This window comes from Elgaria multicarinata, chromosome 5 (assembly GCF_023053635.1).
Source record: "Elgaria multicarinata webbii isolate HBS135686 ecotype San Diego chromosome 5, rElgMul1.1.pri, whole genome shotgun sequence".
In the NCBI taxonomy this organism is placed as follows: Eukaryota; Metazoa; Chordata; class Lepidosauria; order Squamata; family Anguidae; genus Elgaria; species Elgaria multicarinata.
This window is the reverse complement of record NC_086175.1, coordinates 74,324,641-74,346,142: the sequence shown is the minus strand read 5'-3', so window position 1 is coordinate 74,346,142 and position 21,502 is coordinate 74,324,641. Positions and strand designations below refer to the sequence as shown.

The 21,502-nt window shown below is 41.8% G+C and overlaps 1 protein-coding gene across 2 annotated transcripts in view; it reads left to right on the top strand.

The window, feature by feature from the left end:
- Positions 1 to 21,502, top strand: part of ITSN1 (intersectin 1) — a 111,637-nt gene that overhangs the window by 77,394 nt on the left and 12,741 nt on the right. Inside the window, exons 26-33 of one of the 2 annotated variants that reach the window (XM_063126662.1) lie at positions 680 to 801; positions 1,891 to 2,008; positions 4,690 to 4,881; positions 13,092 to 13,213; positions 16,950 to 17,056; positions 18,868 to 19,051; positions 20,192 to 20,290; positions 21,032 to 21,199. In XM_063126662.1, coding sequence (XP_062982732.1) covers positions 680 to 801; positions 1,891 to 2,008; positions 4,690 to 4,881; positions 13,092 to 13,213; positions 16,950 to 17,056; positions 18,868 to 19,051; positions 20,192 to 20,290; positions 21,032 to 21,199 — 1,112 coding nt within the window. Of the gene's footprint in view, positions 1 to 679; positions 802 to 1,890; positions 2,009 to 4,689; positions 4,882 to 5,201; positions 6,711 to 13,091; positions 13,214 to 16,949; positions 17,057 to 18,867; positions 19,052 to 20,191; positions 20,291 to 21,031; positions 21,200 to 21,502 lie in introns of those variants that run through there. The other variant, XM_063126664.1, reaches the window with a different exon arrangement.

Here is a 21,502-nt window from a genome sequence, read left to right as displayed (position 1 = left end):
TTTGTTAATAATTATGTAATCCCTGCCATAGGTCTTTCCAAAATAAAGGATAGTGACAACTGTGTAATTAAAATACTTTAAAATATTTGGGAGGGGGGTATGTTGCAGGGTTTCCACTGGACCTTGCAGCTTCTTGGAGCCCAGGGCTAATCATCAGCTAGTCCTTGACTTAAGTATCCTCAACATTTTCTGGAAAATGGATCTCTTTTGTGTCGAACAATAGTCCCTGTTCCTTAAATGATTTAATACTCTCAGCTATTGGGCAGTATAGAAATGAAAATAAATTATTTAATTAAAACTTAGCATTTGTTAGCCTTCCACCAGATGACTGCAAGAATTGTATCATACCATTTGGTTATTGATTTATTGTTCCTTGGCATGTTGCGATAAATATGCTGTTAAAAAAGGGAAAGAAAGAAAGAAAATGGGACTCTACTACCTATATTGAAAACAGTGCCTGTTTGCAATCTGTATTATTATTATTATTATTATTATTTATTTATTTATTTATTTATTTATTTATTTATATAGCGCCATCAATGTACATGGTGCTGTACAGAGTAGAACAATAAAAGTTAAAGTGGACAGTGTCTTGGTGTAATAATTGGATGTACAGTAAGTGTGTGTTAAATTTAAGTGATATTAATGATAATTAAAATATTTCTTTTTGAATTAACAGAAATTGCTCAAGTTATTGCCTCATATACAGCAACAGGTCCCGAACAGCTTACGCTTGCTCCTGGTCAGCTAATACTTATCAGGAAGAAGAATCCTGGTGGATGGTGGGAAGGAGAGCTGCAGGTTAGTTAGTCTTTTTTGCCTTTAGCCCAGGGCTGGGGTAGCCCTCGGACGGTCGCCCGGACAGGATGACATCCGTGGGTGCAGGGGGGGGGGCATCCGTGATGTCATTGGGCCCCTGCCTGAAGAAGTGCCAGCTGCAGTCAGTTGGTGAGTCTTCCGTCCAGGCTTTCCCCAGCTAGGGAAAGCCCATGCAGAGCAAAATCCACCGAGGAGTTTGCTCCTCCATGGCGAGGGGGCAGGGGTTTGGGGAGAGGAAATGCTTCAGGGAGGCGCCTCACCAAAGGCCATGCAGGCAAGAGGTTCCCTGTCTCTCCCCTCACCTATTACTTGTGTAGGAAGAGAATGAAAACTACATTAATTACAGAAATAAAACATACCGTTTATCTGCTTCCATTACACCCCCACCCCCAACTTGATGTAAAAGTGATTCCTCATTCCAACTGCATTTTTGCTTCAGCTTCTAACACTTTTCTTTTTAGCTGTGGGCTAACATTCCAGACATGTATCTTTTGTTTACTCAGTATTAGAAACAGGACAGCATAGCCGTCCGCTGCATGTGAGTTATGCTGCTGCATACAATAGCGCACAGGCAGAGCAGCATGGATGGTTTTGTATGAAGCGTGGGGGGAGGGGAATCCAGCCACCTTCCCACCTGCCAGTCACTTCCCTTCCAGCAAGTCACCATCATTGTGTTGCAGCTTGCACCTCAGAGTCCCTGCAGCTAGCTTGATACAGTCTGCAGTGCACGCTCTTTCTTCTGTGGGGTAGCTGTCTTGCCTGCCTCATGACCCTGGGCTCTGCTCCAAAGTGGACATGCTCAGGATTCAATTCTTATGTACCTTTAAGATAGGTGAGCATTATCCAGGACTCTCTGCCTGACCTAAGTGTATAACTGTAGCTAACTGTAGGCAGGCAGGTAACCTTTCAAACTTCTTTCTTTCTTTTTAAACTGGCAGGCAGAGCTCTTCACTATCTCTGTTAAATACCTCAGCCCATTTTAGTAGTATTTCAAATATGGAATTTAGACAGAGCTGCCCCTGATTGATGAAAATGTGTTCTTAGAATTCTTAAGTATGATTTTCTCATTAGGCTCGTGGGAAAAAACGTCAGATAGGATGGTTTCCGGCTAACTATGTGAAACTCTTAAGCCCTGGTACTAGTAAAACTACACCAACTGAGCCACCTAAATCAACAGCATTACCTTCAGGTAAGTAAAAACTGTTGTATTGTTTAATTGTGTGTGTCTGCCTATCAGAGGCTTCCAAACCCAAGAGAGCCTTCCTGCATAATTTTGCTTGTTGCATGCACTTCTACCATAAAACCTAGTGTACTGCAGAGAGCACACATTCAATTCATGTGGGGTTCTGGCTAGGCCTTAGGGACTCACTGTCTCCTTGAGTGACTGGCCAAGGGGACCCTAAAGGAATACACCCAGTGTAGCTGTATGTTGCATAATAAATAGGTAGGGCTGACCAAGCTGTCTTTTAGGTAAGCTGGTCTACTGTTACTGATATTAATATCACTGAAGTACCCTTGATCAGCTTCTGAGAAACTAGCATTTCCAGACTGATTAAATCAAAGATGAAGATGAAATAGTATCATGCAATCAAAGGTCTTATATATTGGACTAGCGGAAGCCAGTGGAGGCTGGTGATCTGATAGGAACATATGTATTATGGGTTTTTTGGTGCAGATAGAGAAAGTAGAAGTTGTCCAACACATAGAAACCCCAGTAGAAACCAGTGCACTGTTGGTGGACATAAAATCTGTAGAACTCCCAGCATTCTCTAGCCAGCTGAACTGGCTGGGGGATGCGAGGAGTTGTAGACTTTTTTCTGTCCAATTAATATAAAGGACTCTAAAATTTAAACGGTACAGTGTTCCTTAAAGTGCTGTGATACATGTAGCCTCTAGAATGCTATCAAACATGGTGTAAATCTCAACATAACTCCAAGTAAAAGGCCTTGCTCTGCTCATGTAAGAAGACTCTTGACTCATTGAGGATACTGACCTATGTTCCTGTTCAGACTGTGCAGACGCAACAATGAATCCAAAGATTTTACATCGGCATGTGAAGGCCAATGAGTAAACTATACATTTTCTTGTATTTTTTGATTACAAGAAAACAATATTTGATTACAGGAATATCTCTCCTTCTCTCTCTTCCCATCATCATCAGTGCTAAGCATGCAAGTTTCATCTTGTCCCCTTTCACAGCGCCTTGGACAACTCCTCTTTAGGAAAGCTGCAGCTTCCATCCAGTGTATTCCTGCCCCTTTCAGTCCAAACTGAAAGGGGCAGGTGTGTGTGTATTGGTGTGTGTGTGAGCAGCTCATGCACAGAACTGATAGTTGGTGGACAGGGGGAGGAGGCTTCCTTTTCTCTTGTGAGGGTTGTACATGTGTTCTGTGTTCTGATGTGCTATCCACATCAGAACACATGTACACCTTCTCCCCCAGCTAGAAGTGGTAAGGATGTGGTGGTGTACTGGTGTAGGACAGTGGCTGCTTTCATGCTGAGAACCATAGAGCGCTAGGAGAGTTGGGTAGGGAGAGGAGGAGGCAATTTAGGGTCATGTGTGCACTAAAGTCCTGGTGAGTTTGGAACTAACAATTGGGATATCATCACTAAACTTCACAGGCTCCAAAGGTTCAGTATTACATCAGATAAAAATCCAGAATATCAGGGGAGTGCAACTTGTAGTCCTCCAGATGTTTTGGCCTACAACTCCCATCTTCCTTCACCATTGACTATGCCGGCTAACCCCAAGATGTCTGGAGTGCCACATGTTGCCCATCCCTACACATACTGCTCAGAGAGCTTCTGCTATTGAGTGGTATATAAATTAATTATATAAATAAATAAAAGCAAAATCCATTTGTAAATGTTGAAAAACTGTTGTGTGTAAGAGTGAGGAGGGTCAGTTTAGTCAGCTCTGTAAACAGATAGCTTGCACAGCAAGTGTGCAGGACTGGTTTCCCCTGCATTTGATCCTAGAACATTGTAAATCTATGCTTTCATAGCAAGCTTATTGCTCAAATTTATATATGTCTGTATATTATACACTCTTTGGCAAAATTGTCATAAAGTCTGGCTTGCATCACTGCTTTTGTGGCTTGGTTCCTATACATTTTGTGAGAGGATTGTGTTACTACTTTTACTTAGGTCAGCAGAGGGCAATCAGAATTGCGGGGGGTGGGGAGAGAGAACTCACACATGCGCGCACACACGCACACACACACACACTCTCAGCCCTCCGCAGGGCAAATGATGATAAAGGGGGCATGGCTGGTAAATTAGGAGGAAGATGCACCCTGAGCATCTTCCAAGAACCAGCTTCGCTGCATGTGAAGGCCCGTACACAGCAAAGTTGTTTCACCTGCTCCGCGTGAATATGGGGTAGGCAAAGCCACCACAGCTGAGCCAATGGGTGGAGGAGTGCTCCACCAGCTCAGTCCTGGACACTTCAGCTGTGCAGCAGCTTGGGGAAGTGGCCACATGGGCAAAGCACCCAGGACTGAGCTGGTGGCTGGAGGAGTGCTTCCCCAATGGGGGGGACGGCACAGGGCGGGCAAGTCCCTCACTTGCTCACTTGCCCCTCCAAGCATAGATCATAGATGACAGTGGGGATTCTGCCAGGGGGGCAGGCTCAGAAGCCAAGCCCTAACCCTGGAGGATCCAGGAATTTCTTTGGGATGCATTAGTCCCATGAGTGGCTATTTCCCTCCACTGGCCTAGCTCATAAAGCAATGGTTTCTGCAGGGTGGGGGCTATTTTGATGTAGTTCCAAGAATATGTGGCCTATGACGACTTGAGCACTTGTCTGAGGATAATTTGTTTCCCCTCTATGGAAATCTTTGTTCTCAATTGTTGTTTATTATATTACAGTGTGCCAAGTAATTGGTATGTATGACTACATTGCACAGAATGATGATGAACTAGCATTCAACAAGGGCCAGATCATTAACGTCCTTAATAAGGAAGACCCAGACTGGTGGAAAGGAGAAGTGAATGGGCAAGTGGGTCTCTTCCCATCCAACTATGTGAAACTGACAACAGATATGGATCCAAGCCAGCAATGTAAGTGACTGTTTTCTCTCAGTAGTTGCTTTTGGAGTATTTTAAAAAAAACAAAAAAAAAAAAACATGCAGCATTGCTGTGATTCTGCTGTGTTTTGCAGAACTTGGAGCTTGGCCACTGCTATATATTTGCCTAACTCTCTTTGAAGACCTTCCATATTGCAAGCCTAAACTTGTGTTGGTTTTTAGTTCCATCCCCCTTGTAGCATGTTCCCTTTATCATTTTGCACCATGCTGTTTACATGCCTGGCTCATTTTCCTAGCTTGAATTTTGCTCATTGTTTTGTTTTGCTTATGTGTTGTTTTCCTCCTTTTTCTAGGAATCATATGTTGTCCATCCCCCACTCAGGCTTGAAAGTCCTCAAAGAGACCCACTATCCCATATCACTGTCCAGAGGGATGATGGGAGATGCAGCCTTGATCATGTGACTTCCAGCATGATCATCTACTGCCTTCTGAGTAGAAGAACACACTGCAGAGCAGTTTACCTCATTTTACATTAGTTGCATGTAATCGCAATGTTTTTATTTAATATCTACAGATATAGAAGCAAAATTACAAAAAAGGACAAAAAACACAGGATAGTGGGTCCTTTTGTGGCTTTCATAGTTACCCACCTATTTCTCCACCTTGGCACAGGTGCTTTCAATAGTATAAATATTTTTAAATACCTATTTTAGCCTTTTAAATGAAAACAAGCATTTTGTCATTGCAATTTTGTTATTGCAAAAAGACCCACTATCAAGGAATGCTGCATGTGCTATTAAAATTGTTCCAAATGTCCATAAATCTGAGACTTGTATTTTTTGCTTTTTCACTTGTCCAATGTTGTCGGTGTCTTGTCTTCTTTTCTTTTCTTTTTGTGTACTACTAAAAGAACAGGATTTAGTCTGGTTTAAAGGAAATTAAAATGTGCTCAATTACACATTCAAGTAAGGTATTTTGTTTCTTGTACTGTTCTGTGTTGGGTGTTGTAGCGTGCGTGTGTGTGTATGCGTGTTTGTGATACATCATGGACAAGAAATTAATTTCCTTCCATGTGCCAGAAAGAATATCCATGTATAATACAGTTATTCCCATTATGTTACATTTTGCACACTTATTTGTAACTACATATAGTAAGCATCTTTTTGTTCTGTGTCTCAGATTTGTTTTCGGTTTTGTTTTGTTTTGCATTTTCATATAAAATCAAAAGAATGCAACATCCATCTGTTTCTTGAAAATTAACATGAATTTTTTTTCAAGTTAAGTAAAGATTTATCATCACTGTTACTTTAATAACTATGGAACAGCATCCCTTGAGCAAGAAATTATCTTATCTTGACAAAAAGAATGTATAGAAATATCTTCCTGCAATTAATTTCCAATGTTTACATTTTTTAAACTAGACTGTGGAATTTATACAAGTAACATTAAATGGAGCTTACAGTCAGATTTTATGTAGATGCGCTGTAGTCTAAGCTATGTTTGTCTTTCAAATATTAGTTATAAGCTCTTAATTAAATGCCTGGTGCGGCCAGCACATAGGAATAAAAGCCCTATGCCTCAAGCACAATATAGAAACTCTACTAATAACTTTAACATTTTTTTGTTTATGTATTCTATTCCTAAATTTCATGCTTGCAATGTTGTAGAATTCCGTTTATCTCCATTCATGTGGTGCAAAGAACAAGTGAAGCTCCTTATTCAATTGCACTTCAGTATTTTCATTGATATGAATGTAAAATATATAAATATATAAAACCTGCAGCTTTAACAACTGTAATACAGCCTTTACAATTAGCTACATGTATAGATAATTAAATTCTTCATATAAAAGCTAGACTAAAGTCTCTGTGTTCTTGTTACTGTGTACATACTGAATTTAGCAAGTGACCCTAACCACAGGGGAATAGCCCAACCCTCAGATTTCACTCCTGAAGGTCATCAGCAATGGCTCCTTTTTAAAAACGCAAGGACAGCTGATTATTTTTTCAATGTGGATCCCAATTGTCAATGTTTCTTCACAGCAAAGTTTTAAATGATTGAAATAGGTTTTCCATCACATATTACTGTAAAGATGCTGGGTTTTATCCAGTTAATTGTATATGAGATCACTTTTTTCTATTTTTCTTTCTTTCCTGTGCTTCAAATGTGTCTTTCTCAAGAAGCATGTTCTTAATTGTATAATACAACATTCCTTTATTATCTCAAATTCTACTCTGTACTTCAAAAGAATCAGGTTCTTGCCCCTATCTAGCATTATGTTTAAAATATGATACACTTCTATTTCTTTATGTCTAGACTGCCCGTCACTTAGTTCCCTAGCAACCATTTAGCCAGCTGCTAAGTTCAATGCAATGTGAGTTTAGATTTTTTCTTCTTCTTCTAAGTGCTGTTGCCTCTCCACTCTATTCCATGCTGAAGAGTGCTTTTTTCCAGGTCAAAATAAGTCTTGTGAAACCCTTAAAGGAATGCAGAAACCATCATTCTTTTGTGTGCTCCAGCAAGCTCTTTCATTATACTGAACACCTTTATGCACTCACACAGTCTTTCTAAGTACACAAAAAGAACATTGTATTCCATTTCCTGACCTGTCACCATATCCTGCAGTAAACTAATGGGGCTACTCCTATAGTACTGGGGGGAATGGACCAGAACTGTGGCCTTCCAGATGTTGGAGGACTACAGTCCATTAGCCATGCTGATGGGAATTGTATATCTGGAGAGCCACAGCTTCCATCCCCCTGCTATAGTATGTTGAGATTCACTATTTATTTATTTATTTTATTACATTTATATTCTGCCCTTTTTCCTCCCAAGGAACCCAAGGCAGCATACATAATCCTCCTCCCCTCCATGTTATCCTCACAACAACATCCCTGTGAGGTAGGTTGGGCTAAGAGCCTGTGACTGGCCCAAAGTCACCCAATGGGTTTCCATGGCCGAGTGGGGACTAGAACCCAGATTTCCTGACTCCCAGTCCAACACCTTAGCCACTACACCACACTGGCTCTATGTTTTATTTATTTATTACATTTCTATACTGCCCAATAGCCGGAGCTCTCTGGTGTAGTTGTTAGACTGTTGGAGCTTCCAACATCTCGAATCTCAAATAGGAGCATCATTTTTATACTGAATTTTATAAGGTCTCATTGGGCTATGATGCTAACTCATTTATTCCAACCTCTAGCCTTTCTTTGCTGGATCCCTGGCCAGCGAGTCAGTCAGATAAAGTCGAGGTGCTAAGTACCGGGTAAAGGGGTAACACCTTTTGAAGTATTTAAATTCAGTATGAATTGGTGGGAATCCATCATAGGGAAATGTTCTGATTTAATTCATTCTATTGGCCTTATACCTCTGGATTTGAACTTATCATTCTGATGTATTTTAAAGGTAATGAAACTTAAAAGCCCATTGGTCTCATCACATTTATGCCAAAACTGTACATCAAATATTTTCTGTTAAACCTTGTGACTTGGGCTGAATCTCGGATAGTTTTCTCTAAAGAAAAGGCAGGATTTAGAGCTAGCTACTCCTACAATTGTTTCATACAAGCACATTTAGTCTAAAAATACGTTAACACAAACATGGGTCTATATGCAGCCTTCATTAGACTTAAAGGCATAGATTGAAGGAGAAAGTTTCTGATATCAAAAGTTAACTGCAGATGATTTGCAGCAATTAAGATCCTGTATTCAGATATCCCTTTGAAGATCAGCATTGTCTCCCAGAGGACGGCTGATAAAAGTATTCCAGCCATCTGGGGAATGAAACAAGATTGTATCCTCACCTCCTTTCTTGTTTAATTTTGATTTATTAATGATACTCCTGAATTAAATGAGGGTAGGGTTTGGCCACCTGTTTAAAAGTTGTTCATTTTATGATTGCGGTGCTTCCTTTTTCTTTACTGCAGGGTGGGGAACTTTTTCAGCCCAAGGGCTGAATTCCAATCTGGAAAAGGTCTTGGGGGCTGCATTCAGACTGTGCTGGGGCCAAAATGTGATTATTACCAATTTTAAGCCTACTTAGAAGCAAGCAAGATAAGACTTTACTGATAAATAAGCAGGACTTTACTGATAAATAAAGCACAGCTGCACTTTATATAGCACCTTAAGTACCGAGCTTTTGCATGTCTACTCACAAGCAAGCAGGACTTACTTATTCACTCAACAACTTCCTCCTGGGCCCCCACACACACTCTGCTGCAGGGAAAGCTGTTACCCCCCAAGCAGCAGCTCATACATACAGGCTTTACTGCCTGACTGGTTTATTTTATTGTTGTTTGTATTCTGTTTTACGTTTTGCCAAAGTCAATGATCAAATTGAATGAATTGAACTGAATTAATAAACTAAGTAGATACTAACTGTGTGGAGATGGTTAACAGAGGAAAGACGCAGTAGAGTGAGCTTTGGGATGCAGGTTTTAACCTTACGGGTTAGTCAGGCCCGAATACTATTCGAGGTTCTCATGTTGCCCCACAGTAGAGTCAATTGGGTTGCATCCAGACTTCATCCAGAACGAGCCGTACTTCTCATAGTCCCATTGATTTCAACTAATCTACTCTTAAGTCTGAATCCAATCCATTGGTTCCTCATGTGACAACAGGTGTAGAAAACTAGTGCACCATAAGGCCTCTGTTGCCATAGGATGTCAATAGGCCTGGTTTCTGCAGAGTGAGAACTAGACCTAACCTTGCTCCTACTTTATAGCAGTGACAGCTTAGCAGTTTCCACTGAATCCCAGCAATGGCAGACTATGGTACAGCACACCAGCTGTGACATGAGACAGAAATACAGCCTGTGCAGTTTGCTATCCACATTATGCTCTTCTTTACTGAGAATCTGCCTTCTATGTTTGAATATGTATTGAAGCATGCCCCCATTCCGTCCCAAAAATAACCTAGATTCCCATGGGTTGTCAATGCACTAAGAAAACACTGCACACAGAGAGAGATTATTTAAAAAGTGGTTCCAAGGGGGAGACATGATAGCACTCTTCAAATACTTGAAAGGTTGTCACACAGAGGAGGGCCAGGCTCTCTTGTCGATCATCCCAGAGTGCAGAACACGGAATAATGGGCTCAAGTTACAGGAAGCCAGATTCCAGCTGGACATCAGGAAAAACTTCCTGACTGTTAGAGCAGTACGACAATGGAACCAGTTACCTAGGGAGGTTGTGGGCTCTCCCACACTAGAGGCATTCAAGAGGCAGCTGGACAACCATCTGTCAGGGATGCTTTAGGGTGGATTCCTGCACTGAGGAGCATACCATGGGAGAGTTATACTGGTTTATTACCTGTTGATTACATTTCTTCATACTTTCATTTCAGTTATCTACATACAGAGCCCCCTCAGCATTTTGACATTGTGGGCTAACCAGTGTTACTTCCTTACTATCAGATCAAAAAGGGGGAGGAGGGACTCCCAAAAGTGGGAATCAAATGATTGATTGATTCGACTTGTACCTTGACTTTCTGCCAAAAATGGCACTGAAGGCAGTTTACTATCAGTAATAAAACTTTCTAAAAACAATAATAAAACTAATACATTCAAGACAAAATCAATTAAAAACACAAAAAAAGCCCCCAACCCAACAAACCCACTTAGACACCAAAGGCCTGCTTGAATAAAGTGGTTTCTGCCACAGATGGACAGCAGAGGGGAGCAAACGTAGCTTCCCCCTACAAGGAGTTCCAATCCCAGGGAGCAGCCGGCGAGAAGGGGCTCTTTCGCGTTGTCCCCAAATGCGTCTCTGAAAGCGTCCGTCTCAAAAGAAGGGCTTCTCCAGAAGATCTTTAGAACCAGGCAGGCTCATATGTGAGAAGGCGGTCTTTCAGGGGGTCTGGTCCCAAGCCGTATGGGGCTTTATAGGTCAGAACTAGCTCTGCCTGGAAACAGACTGGTAATCAGTGAAACTGCCATACCAAGGGAGTCACGTGCTCCCTGTAACTGGCCCCAGTCAACTGTCTGATCACAGCATACTGGACCAGCTGAAGTTTCAGAACAGTTTTCAAAGGCAGTTTTCAAACAATTTTCATAGAACATGTTATAGATGCAAACCTATAGCTAGCACTGAAAATAATGGACATTGTCGAAGAAGGAAAATGATAAAAAGAACACCTGATGCATTTCAACAAAAATCTTTCCCCAGGACAATGGAATTTGATATTGTTTTGGGAACTTTTCTCAGGAAGGATCCCTTGTACTGGGTTTTAGGAACCTGTGGACCTCCATATGTTATACTACTACTCCCATAATCCCCAACCACTGGCCATGTCTCATGGGGGAAATGGGAGCTGGAGTCCAAGAAGATCTAAAAGGCCAGAAGTTCCCTACTGCACCCATAGAGTTGGTTCCATAAATATTCTGGTAAACAACTTGAGCAAACCTGCCTTTGCTTTGCTCAAGTCAGACACTCACATATTGTTAGAACTGGCTATCAGAAAAAGATTATCTAAACAAATTTCATTCATAGAAGAGTCTTAAATCCTATGGTCCCTGGGGAATTCTTTTAAATGTGTTTCATGACTTTTGATCTACAAGAATAACCTCCCTGCTCAGTAATCAATAAGCTTGAGATTTGCATCTCTTCATGTGGTCACCATCTAATTGGTACAAGAGCATAATCTGAATAATACATTGCACCCCTCTCCCTCTTGCACATGGGGCTCCAAGTTGGGCAATTGCTCCAATGCTCACTTTTCCACAGCTTTAGGGATCTTTCAGTCAGTTTGTCAAATAGCTCATTTGGACCTTAGGAATTTGGACTTTATACCAAGCCCGACCTTTGGTCCATCTAGTTCACTACAATCCTGTGCATACTTACCTGGAAATAAGTCCCATCAAACTCAGTGGATATGTGAAGGCATACATAAAATTGTGCTGAAAGTGGCAGAAGCTTTCTAGGATTTTACAGAAGGGGTCTTTCCCAGTCTTACCTGGAGCTGCCGGGACATTTGTATGTAAAGAAGTTACTGCCCTTCTCCAAATGACCTTGGCCATTTGTCTTGCTGTTAAAAAATTATAAACCAAAATGGATTCTCACCTTTGGCACAAGAGGAACCGAGCAGGTTCAGACATTTGGTATATATGCTTGACTGAGATGCCAAGGTTGGTTTTACCCATCTAAAAGAACGGCACACCCTCAGATAGAGTTTACTGGTAATTAGTTGGTTGTAAAATAATACCTTGGGAAGAAAATATGGAAATCGTCATGTAAGGGTTTTGTGTTTTTTTAAGTTAAAAGATTTTTAATCCTTTGGTTAAGCTATGAAAATGCCATAAAATATGGATAATAAAACACAAGTCTAAAATATAACATCACTTACAAACAAAGCAGTGTTTGTAAACAGTGTAAAACGGGGGGGGGGGGGGGAATCAGCAAGAGAAATTAAAACATCATATAGTTAATTAATATTACCTGTTAAAAGATGCTTACCAAAGTGGCGCAATTGAGAATTGAATCCTTCAGTGCCTTATTGCTTGAGAGAATATAACTCCCTTTATGTGCATATATGTGTTATGCAGTGAAATGGAGATGCTTCCAAAGAATGCCTTATAATTTACCTTTTGCTGTTCCGAAAGCCTTAGTTTGTCCACTTCTTTAAACAGGCTACCAAGTTAGTCTTAGCTCTGACTGACCTCGCAAGCCTGCATTACTTCAGACACAAGGCTGAATATTCTTCGTAGAAAAAAATGCCTCCACCCAGAGAAGTAGAAGCCAAGGAGAAGAATTCTAGGCTGGCCTTTTTCCTGACATGGTGTTTTGCTGCAATCCTCACAGTAATGGGGGGATGGTTATTTTTCCCCACAGCAAAGATATAGATACTGATCCACATAGAGATACACACAGATACAGATTAAGACATCTGCCTGCATTTGGGGGCTCTCCTTGGAGGCATGGCTATGGGGACTGCCACTTCAAAATGTACCACTGCACCACTGTATGTATTTGTGTATGTTATGTGTTCTACCATTTAAAACCCAACCTGTAATCTAAAATGGTTCAGCTCAAGTCACAAATGGTTCAGCCACTCAATGAGAACAAAGCCCTGAATGCAATATTTTAATGGTGTTTTCAAATAAACCAGAGATCTCACCCATTGAGTTTTTTATTATTTGCAGCCGGGATAACAAGAATTAGGAATGAAGCACCATCATATGCATTCTATGAGGATATTGTCAGTGTTCAAAAGAGTGAATTTTGCTCCCCTCCTTGTGCTTTCCAGGGTGTGCCGATTTGCACCTCCTAGACATGTTGACACCCATGGAAAGGAAACGGCAGGGGTACATCCATGAACTCTTAGTAACAGAAGAGAACTATGTGAATGACTTACAGTTAGTAACAGAGGTGAGCCTAACTGTACACATTTTTTAAAAAAAATAGCATCTCCTGGGGGATTTTCTCTTGCTAGCGAGCTCTGGTGACTTCTGCTGGATTGCATGGGAATTACTGGGGCTTGTGTACATTGGAAATCAAACCTGTGTGTCCAAATGGCAGTTACAAAGTTAGCAACCTGGGGGCTTTTTTGGAGGCAATCGGTTATTAATCATAACATTATTCCTACGTAGGGTAGACCCAAATGAATGGGTCCACAACTAACTTAAGCCCCATTCATTTCAGTAGGCCTACTCTACATAGGACTAACAATGGATCCTACCCAAAGATTGTAATTGATGGAAATAGGCATGTGTTGCTGCCTGGATTAGTGTAAGTTGCAATACAAAGCACAATGATCTTTAAACAACTGCTATGGACTACTTGCAGGTATCTTTATTGGGTTCCATAAGTCTCTTTCCCCCCTCCCCCTCTTTCTGTGGTTGGTTGAAGTGCTTTCCTGAATTCAACACCCAGCACTATTTCAATACCACATTTATTATTATTATTATTATTATTATTATTATTATTATTATTATTTATATAGCACCATCAATGTACATGGTGCTGTACAGAGTAAAACAGTAAAACAGTAAATAGCAAGACCCTGCCGCTTAGGCTTACATTCTAATTAAATCATGGTAAAACAATAAGGAGGGGAAGAGAATGCAAACAGGCACAGGGTAGGGTAAACAGGCACAGGGTAGGGTAAAACTAACAGTATAAAGTCCAAACACCATCAAGTTTTAAAAGCTTTAGGAAAGAGAAAGGTTTTTAGCTGAGCTTTAAAAGCTGAGATTGAACTTGTAGATCTCAAATGTTCTGGAAGAGCGTTCCAGGCGTAAGGGGCAGCAGAAGAAAATGGACGAAGCCGAGCAAGGGAAGTAGAGGCCCTTGGGCAGGCGAGAAACATGGCATCAGAGGAGCGAAGAGCACGAGCGGGGCAATAGTGTGAGATGAGAGAGGAGAGATAGGAAGGAGCTAGACTGTGAAAAGCTTTGAAGGTCAACAGGAGAAGTTTATATTGGATTCTGAAGTGAATTGGAAGCCAGTGAAGAGATTTCAGAAGTGGGGTAACATGGTCAGAGCGGCGAGCCAGGAAGATGATCTTAGCGGCAGAGTGGTGGACAGAAACCAGCGGACTGATGTGAGAGGAAGGAAGGCCAGAGAGAAGAAGGTTGCAGTAGTCCAGCCGAGAAATAACCAGTGCATGAACAAGCGTCTTGGCAGAAGAGACAGACAAAAATGATCGAATCCTGGCAATATTATACAGGAAAAAACGGCAGGATTTAGCTACTGCCTCAATATGAGGAATAAAGGAGAGCGAGGAATCAAATATAAAGCCAAGACTACAAGCCTCCTTGACTGGAGTAAGCGTAACATCATTGACAGTAAGAGAGAATGAGAGATGAGGAGAAGGTTTAGGAGGAAAAACAAGCAATTCAGTCTTTGCCATATTAAGTTTCAAATGACGATGCAGCAGCCAAGCTGAGATATCTGAAAGACATGCCAAGATACGATCGTGAATATCAGGAGAAAGTTCCGCAGATGAAAGATATAATTGTGTATCATCGGCATACAGATGATATTGGAGGCCATGAGATTGAATAAGATTGCCCAAGGGCAACATGTATAAAGAAAACAACAACGGGCCAAGCACCGAGCCTTGCGGAACCCCTACTGAAAGGGGAAAAGTGGAAGACGAGCTGCCATTAGCCAACACGCTGAAAGAGCGACCCGCTAGATAGGAGGCAAACCAGTTATAGACAGAGCCGCAAAGTCCAAGGTCATGAAGGGAATCTAAGAGAAGATCATGATCAACCGTGTCAAAGGCTGCAGTTAGATCAAGGAGAATAAGAACGGAATAGAGGCCTTTAGACTTGGCAGTAAGAAGATCATTGGTGATCTTAGTAAGGGCTGTTTCAGTGGAATGCAAAGGACGGAATCCAGATTGAAAAGGATCCAGAGCAGAGTTACTAGTTCTGTAAACATTTATGTTTACAGAATGCATAGGAATTCATTATTTATTTATTTATTTATTTAGAATATTTATATACCGCTCCCCATTGAAAATTTTTGGAGCAGTGTACAAGGTAAAATGAAAATAAAAAAAGAATAAAAACAGTTAAAACAAAATTTAAAAGAAGAAATAACAGTAATCCAAGGCTGCATGTTAAAGAAAGGCTTCTTGGAATAAAGATGTTTTCAGGAGGCGCCAAAAGGAGTACAAGGTTGGCGCCTGCCTGACCTCCAGAGGCAGGGAGTTCCACAGGAGGGGCGCCACCACGCTGAAGGCTCTTCCCCTGGTGGATTCCAATCGGAGGATGGATCTAGGTGGATCCACCAGGAGCAGGCCCTCTGATGACCTCAGTGACCGGGCAGGTTGGTAAGGGAGAAGGCGCTCTCTCAGGTATCCTGGTCCCAAGTTGTTTAGGGCTTTGTACACAAGTACAAGAACCTTAAACCTGGCCCGGTAGCGAATAGGCAGCCAGTGCAGTTCCCTCAGCAGAGGAGTTACACGCTGGAAAGGGGCAGCTCCAGACAACAGCCGAGCTGCAGCATTCTGCACTAGCTCCAGCTCCTGGAGCCGCTTCAAGGGCAGCCCCACATAGAGCGCGTTGCAGTATGAGTAATACAGCAGGGCTTTGGGCCATGCTGTATTGTGCCCTGATTACAGTGCATGTTTAACTGCCTGGGTGCGTGCTGGGGGTGGGGTGGGGAGATACTCTGTGAGCACTGGAGAGAGCCTGTCTTGGGAGCAATCTTGAAGAATGTTTCATCACAATGGAAATGCATTCAGAGGTCATCTTGATATCATGTACAAGGAGGGACTCCAGAAGAGGGGGGCAGAGAGTGCCCTAAGATTGGCCAGGGAGGCTTAGCCACCCCCTACCAGGAATGAAGAAGAGAGAGGCATAGCCCATTTTCTAGAACTCAGCATCCGACTGAAATGTGCCTTGGAGCAGAGCTTGCCTGTGGAGGGAGGCGTCGAGCTGACTGCTAATGTAGGGTGAGATAGGAAGACAGAGTTGAGGTTGAGAGTGAAGAAGCCACCTCTGAATATTAAGCTTCTAGTTCGTCTACCATTCCATTACAGCAGAGGTGGGCAATTTGGGGCCCTGCAGATTTTTGGCCTACAATTCCCATCATCTCTCACTGTTGGCTATGCTGGCTAGGGCTATTGGGAGTTGCAGGCCAAAGCATCTGTAGAACCCCTGTTTCACTGTCATGAACTGTGTCACCTCAGTTCAGTTGGAATCCCTTCTGAATTTAATGTCTAATAGACTGCCTTGAGCCCCCTCCCCCGACATTAAAAACAGTTCCAGAAGTCCCTGTGTACAAGGACTCTATAGCCCTAAAAGAGACTTGCAAGATTCATACTAAGATTGGCTGGTTTGTCATTAAATCATAGTTAACAGTTCATTTTAGTGACCTGTACAATGCTATATAGATGCTTTCTGGGAAGCCAGTAAGCAACACGATGTTTGTGGACTACTTTGCTTTTTTCAATCTGTTGTGATAGACGTGGGCATGATCCAGCTGAAGATAAGGACATTAAAGCCCCACTGATTTGAAGGGGAGAGTTAAGCAAATACTTAACTCCGTCCACTGGTATTTAAAAGTGCTTGCAGATTTTAAGATGAGGCTGCAAATGATGTTTAGTGAAGAGTTTTATTATGCGTTTTAAATTGTTCACTTGAATCTTCAGATCTTCCAGAAGCCACTGATGGACTCTGAGCTGTTGACAGAAAAAGAGGTTGCTATGATTTTTGTAAACTGGAAGGAACTGATTATGTGCAATATTAAACTACTGAAGTAAGTTGCTTTGTAAAACATGTACAAGCAATAAAATAGTGGGGTGCTTTATTCTTTCCTTTCCCTGAGAAGAATTTAAAAAAAGGGAAATGAAGATGACGGTTTGTATTTAAGTTTTTGTCTTTCATGCTGAAGATTGAATGTGACATGTGCAAAAAGGCAGTTTATATGAAAGAAGCAAGTCATTGGAGAAACATTGTTTGTTGCAAAATGCTTTATATGTTATAAAAAATAGAAATGGTGTGTATTTCACCAAAAATTTCCACAAGCTTTAAATTAAAGTTAAACTAATGTTTTTAATATTCATTTTACAGTTAAGCATCATACACAACTCCCAATCTTTCCTTCCTTCCCTCCTTCCTTCCTTCCTTCCTTCCCTCCTCCTCCTCCTCCTCCTCCTTCTTCTTCTTCTTCTTCTTCTTCTTCTGCATTTCCTTTCTTGTACAGATTTGTGATGCTGAAGTGATGAAGGCTTCTATAAGCCATTTCAAAACAAGCTATGAGCGATCACAGTTAACACAATCCTCTGTATCAGAGGTGGAGAACCTTTTTTGATCCAAGGGTCAAATTGGTACTCGCCAAGCAAATCACTCAGGTGCCACCTGCCAGCAGTGGACAAGCCACTTGACAAAGTAGGTGGAGCCATCCATTGCTGGCACCTGGCCACCCAACATGATTTCCCAGATTCCATTCACACACACACAACACACACATATCTGCACATACACATACTTTCTCCTCCTGAAAATTACCCCCTTCCACACAGCGGTTAGCCATTTAAGAGCATCTGTTGTTACTTGTTTTCATTGGCACCAAAGGAGGATTTTTATTTTTAAAAAACTGATTGTAGTGTGTGCAGTGGGAGGGGCAGGTAATATATATATATATATATATATATATATATATATATATATATATATATTGGAAGGGTGGGTCACACCACCCATGGTGTGGAGGATTAGCCCTTCCCTCCTCAGCATGGCACACACACCCCAGATGTCCCATGCATGACAATTGGTTTTTTTCAAAATCTTCCATTGGCTCCATTGGGGACTTTAAATGACCCTGATTGCAGTGTGTGTGTGCATGTGTAGGGATGATTTTTTTTTTTTTTTAGGGAGGGCAATCCGTCCCACCCACCCCCAAAAATGCTTCCCTGCACTAGTGGAGGCTTTTTCAATGTGGCAGGGGGTGGGTAGGGGGGAGAGCAAAAAAAATCTCTTCACTCTGTTTGGAGATAAGAGATTTCAACTGATTAGAGATAAGAGATTTTCCCTATCTGGAGGGAGGGGGCAGGGCCTAGGGAAGAAGCCTGCTGGATACCTGCTGGCTGTATGTGGCCTGCTGGTTGGAGGTTTCCAATCCCTTCTCTACATTGACACTTATAATAAATAAATGCTGTTTTGTGTTTGGTAAGTTTAATTACAGTAATGAGAGTTATATCGAATTGTTGGCCATGCATTGATTAAAGGTTCCGTCAATGGAATGAGGAAGGGTGTGTGATTTGGGGTGATTCTTCCTCTTCCTGGCAGTACCCTTGCCCTCCCCACAAATCTGCTGCAGGGGGTTGGAGGGCCGTATGGAAGAGCATGGGAGCTTTTGCAGGGTGGATGGGGAAATCACCCGAAATTGCTCCTTTCCCATTCCATTGCCAGAAGCCTTTGCTGGATTAAAGAGCCTTCCTTCAGGAGAGGGGACCCTGGTTGGATGCCACCCAAATCTCTACTGCTCTTATTTGGAAACATAATACAAACATGAAGCCATGGGAGCATCTCAGCCATTTCCCCCCCCCCCTTCTGCTTTGTATTTAGAGCGCTGCGGGTGCGTAAGAAAATGTCAGGCGAGAGGATGCCTGTCAAAATGATAGGAGATATCCTGACTGCCCAGCTTCCACACATGCAGCCTTACATTCGCTTCTGCAGCTGTCAGCTGAACGGTGCAGCCCTCATCCAGCAGAAAACAGATGAAGTCCCCGAGTTCAAGGAATTTGTTAAAGTAAGAGCATACCAATGTTGGTCACATCAATGGTAGCAATAGAGCGCTTTGAACAGTAAACTTGCCGAGAAATCCTGGACTTTTACTATAAGTAGACAGTGAAGTCGGTAGTGAGTGAGAGCATACGAATAGGCCAAGAAAAACAACTGTGGGAAAATACGGGAATAAATATTAGAGGTAGGATACTTCCCCACCCAGCCCTGCACTTGTGTGCAGCAGAATGTCTGTAGGGCATCTGCTGATTGGAGGACTTAATTGGATACCGCCCCATGTTGTTTCTGTCTTGCTTACATGGATTGGCTTTAACTTTGTCCATGTGTCTCCTAGTGTATATTCTGGGAAGGCCAAGAATATGGAGGGGTGCGGGGTTGGGCATGACTTGGCAAGTGAAATAGCAGCATTATTTCAAGCGTTCTGTATTTCAGTGACCAGTCAGTGGGATGTGTGTGTGTCAAGCAAGCAACTCTTGCATTCTCTCTTCTTAGGAAAAGAGTTAGATAATCTGTATGTAATTATCTGTGTGGATAGATAATCTGATACAGGAGTTTAGGAAGGTGAAGATACGAAATCTTGAGTGTTATGTACCTTGAATGTAATGTGAACCAAAATGGCACGTTACATAACTGGAGTATCATGGAAAGGAGTCACAGCCCTAAAAACATTTGTTCTATTGAGGCACATGATTAACTAAGGTTAATGGATCAGGGATCCAGCAAACAGCAATTTCTTGTGATAGAGCCCTTATTTTTAAGTTAACTTATCTGTGCCAGCTAGGGGAAACAGTGTTTGAGATCACATAATACCCTCCACACACGCACCAACATCAAATAAAAGTATTGCTTTAAATGTGCCATTCAAAGAACTCTGTGCATAGCTCCAGCCACAAACAGCCTTTCATGGCATGTAGATGATACCCAGCCTTGGTCAAAGCTCTGAAGGAAATAGGACAATGTGAAGCCACTGGAAACTACTGGAAATGCTTCCTGGCATGATGTCCTCACCTTTGCAAGGAAGCCGCTTTTAGCTGAACGTAGACAACAAGTAGAAACCCCGCGGTTTACTTTTGGCTTTTTGAAACAATGCTTGTGTATGACTTTAACAAAGAGGCTGCCGATACGTTTTGCTTTCTTAATATTTCAGAGGCTAGCTATGGATCCTCACTGTAAAGGGATGCCCTTGTCAAGCTTTCTACTAAAACCTATGCAACGTGTAACGCGATATCCTCTGATAATTAAAAATGTAAGTCCTTTTGCTAATGGATGGAAATACTGTGGCAGAACTGCTATAATTAAACCAATGTCTGATTCTTTTTTTCCTTTGGGATCCATACTTCTTTAACTGTCGACTCATCTGGTGTTTAGTACAGTTACTCTAGAGCAGGGGTGGTGAACCTGTGGCCCTCCAGATGTGCTTGACTACAACTCCCATCTCCCAGCCAGCATGGTCATTGGTCATTGAGACATTATGCAAGGCACATCGGAAAAGGGGATATTGTGAAAGAGAAGTCCCCCCGCTTCTTACTCCAAGTCATTCCCATCTATTAGTGACCTAAACTGTATACAAGTTGGGGGTAAGATGGCTGTTCTCTTCCCCCTCTTACTTCACCACCAACATGTAGTTTTATTAGAGGGATGGACCCCGTACTGCTGCACAGGGCAGGAACTCAAGTGAGGACTGATCAGTTCCATAGACTTTTAAATGAATGGTTATGTAAGGCCTGGGGATTGTAAAGATAATGAAATTCTGGATTATAATAGAATAAGACAGGGATGACAAAAATGAGATTGCTCTGAAGAGAGTTCATCTTTATAGCATTTTGGCAATCAAGAGACAGTAATGGTTCCCCCCTTTAGGGGAGGATTTATTTAGTAACTTTTACTTTGTAATTTTGCTGGCTTCTTAATTTAATGTATTTTTCTATTGCTCTGTTGAATAGATTTGTACTTTTGTAAGGAATTGCACCGGTTTATTTTTCTGTAGATATTAGAAAATACTCCTGAAAACCACCCTGATCACAGCCACTTGAAGCATGCTTTGGAAAAAGCAGAAGAATTGTGTTCACAAGTCAATGAAGGTGTGCGTGAGAAGGAAAACTCAGACAGACTAGAATGGATCCAGGCTCACGTTCAGTGTGAAGGACTATCAGAGGTACAGCTGAAATGCATAGAATCAGATTGTGTTTACTAATTTTCCAGAAAAGATGGCTTATGGAACAATGCTGATAAAACTCACTCTCTTAAGGGATAGTGTTAAGTCCTTGCAATTTTGTCCTGCTCTTCATTGGGCATATTTTCTACTACTACTGATTTTCTTCCCCCTGTCTCCTTTCTCCTTGATCCTGTTCCATGATGCTTTGCTTAATCTTCCTGTGATGAAACTAGATCCACAGCTTTCCTTCCATCCATAACTTCTCTTCATAGTAGCAGTGTTACACCAGGAGAATTATGCACT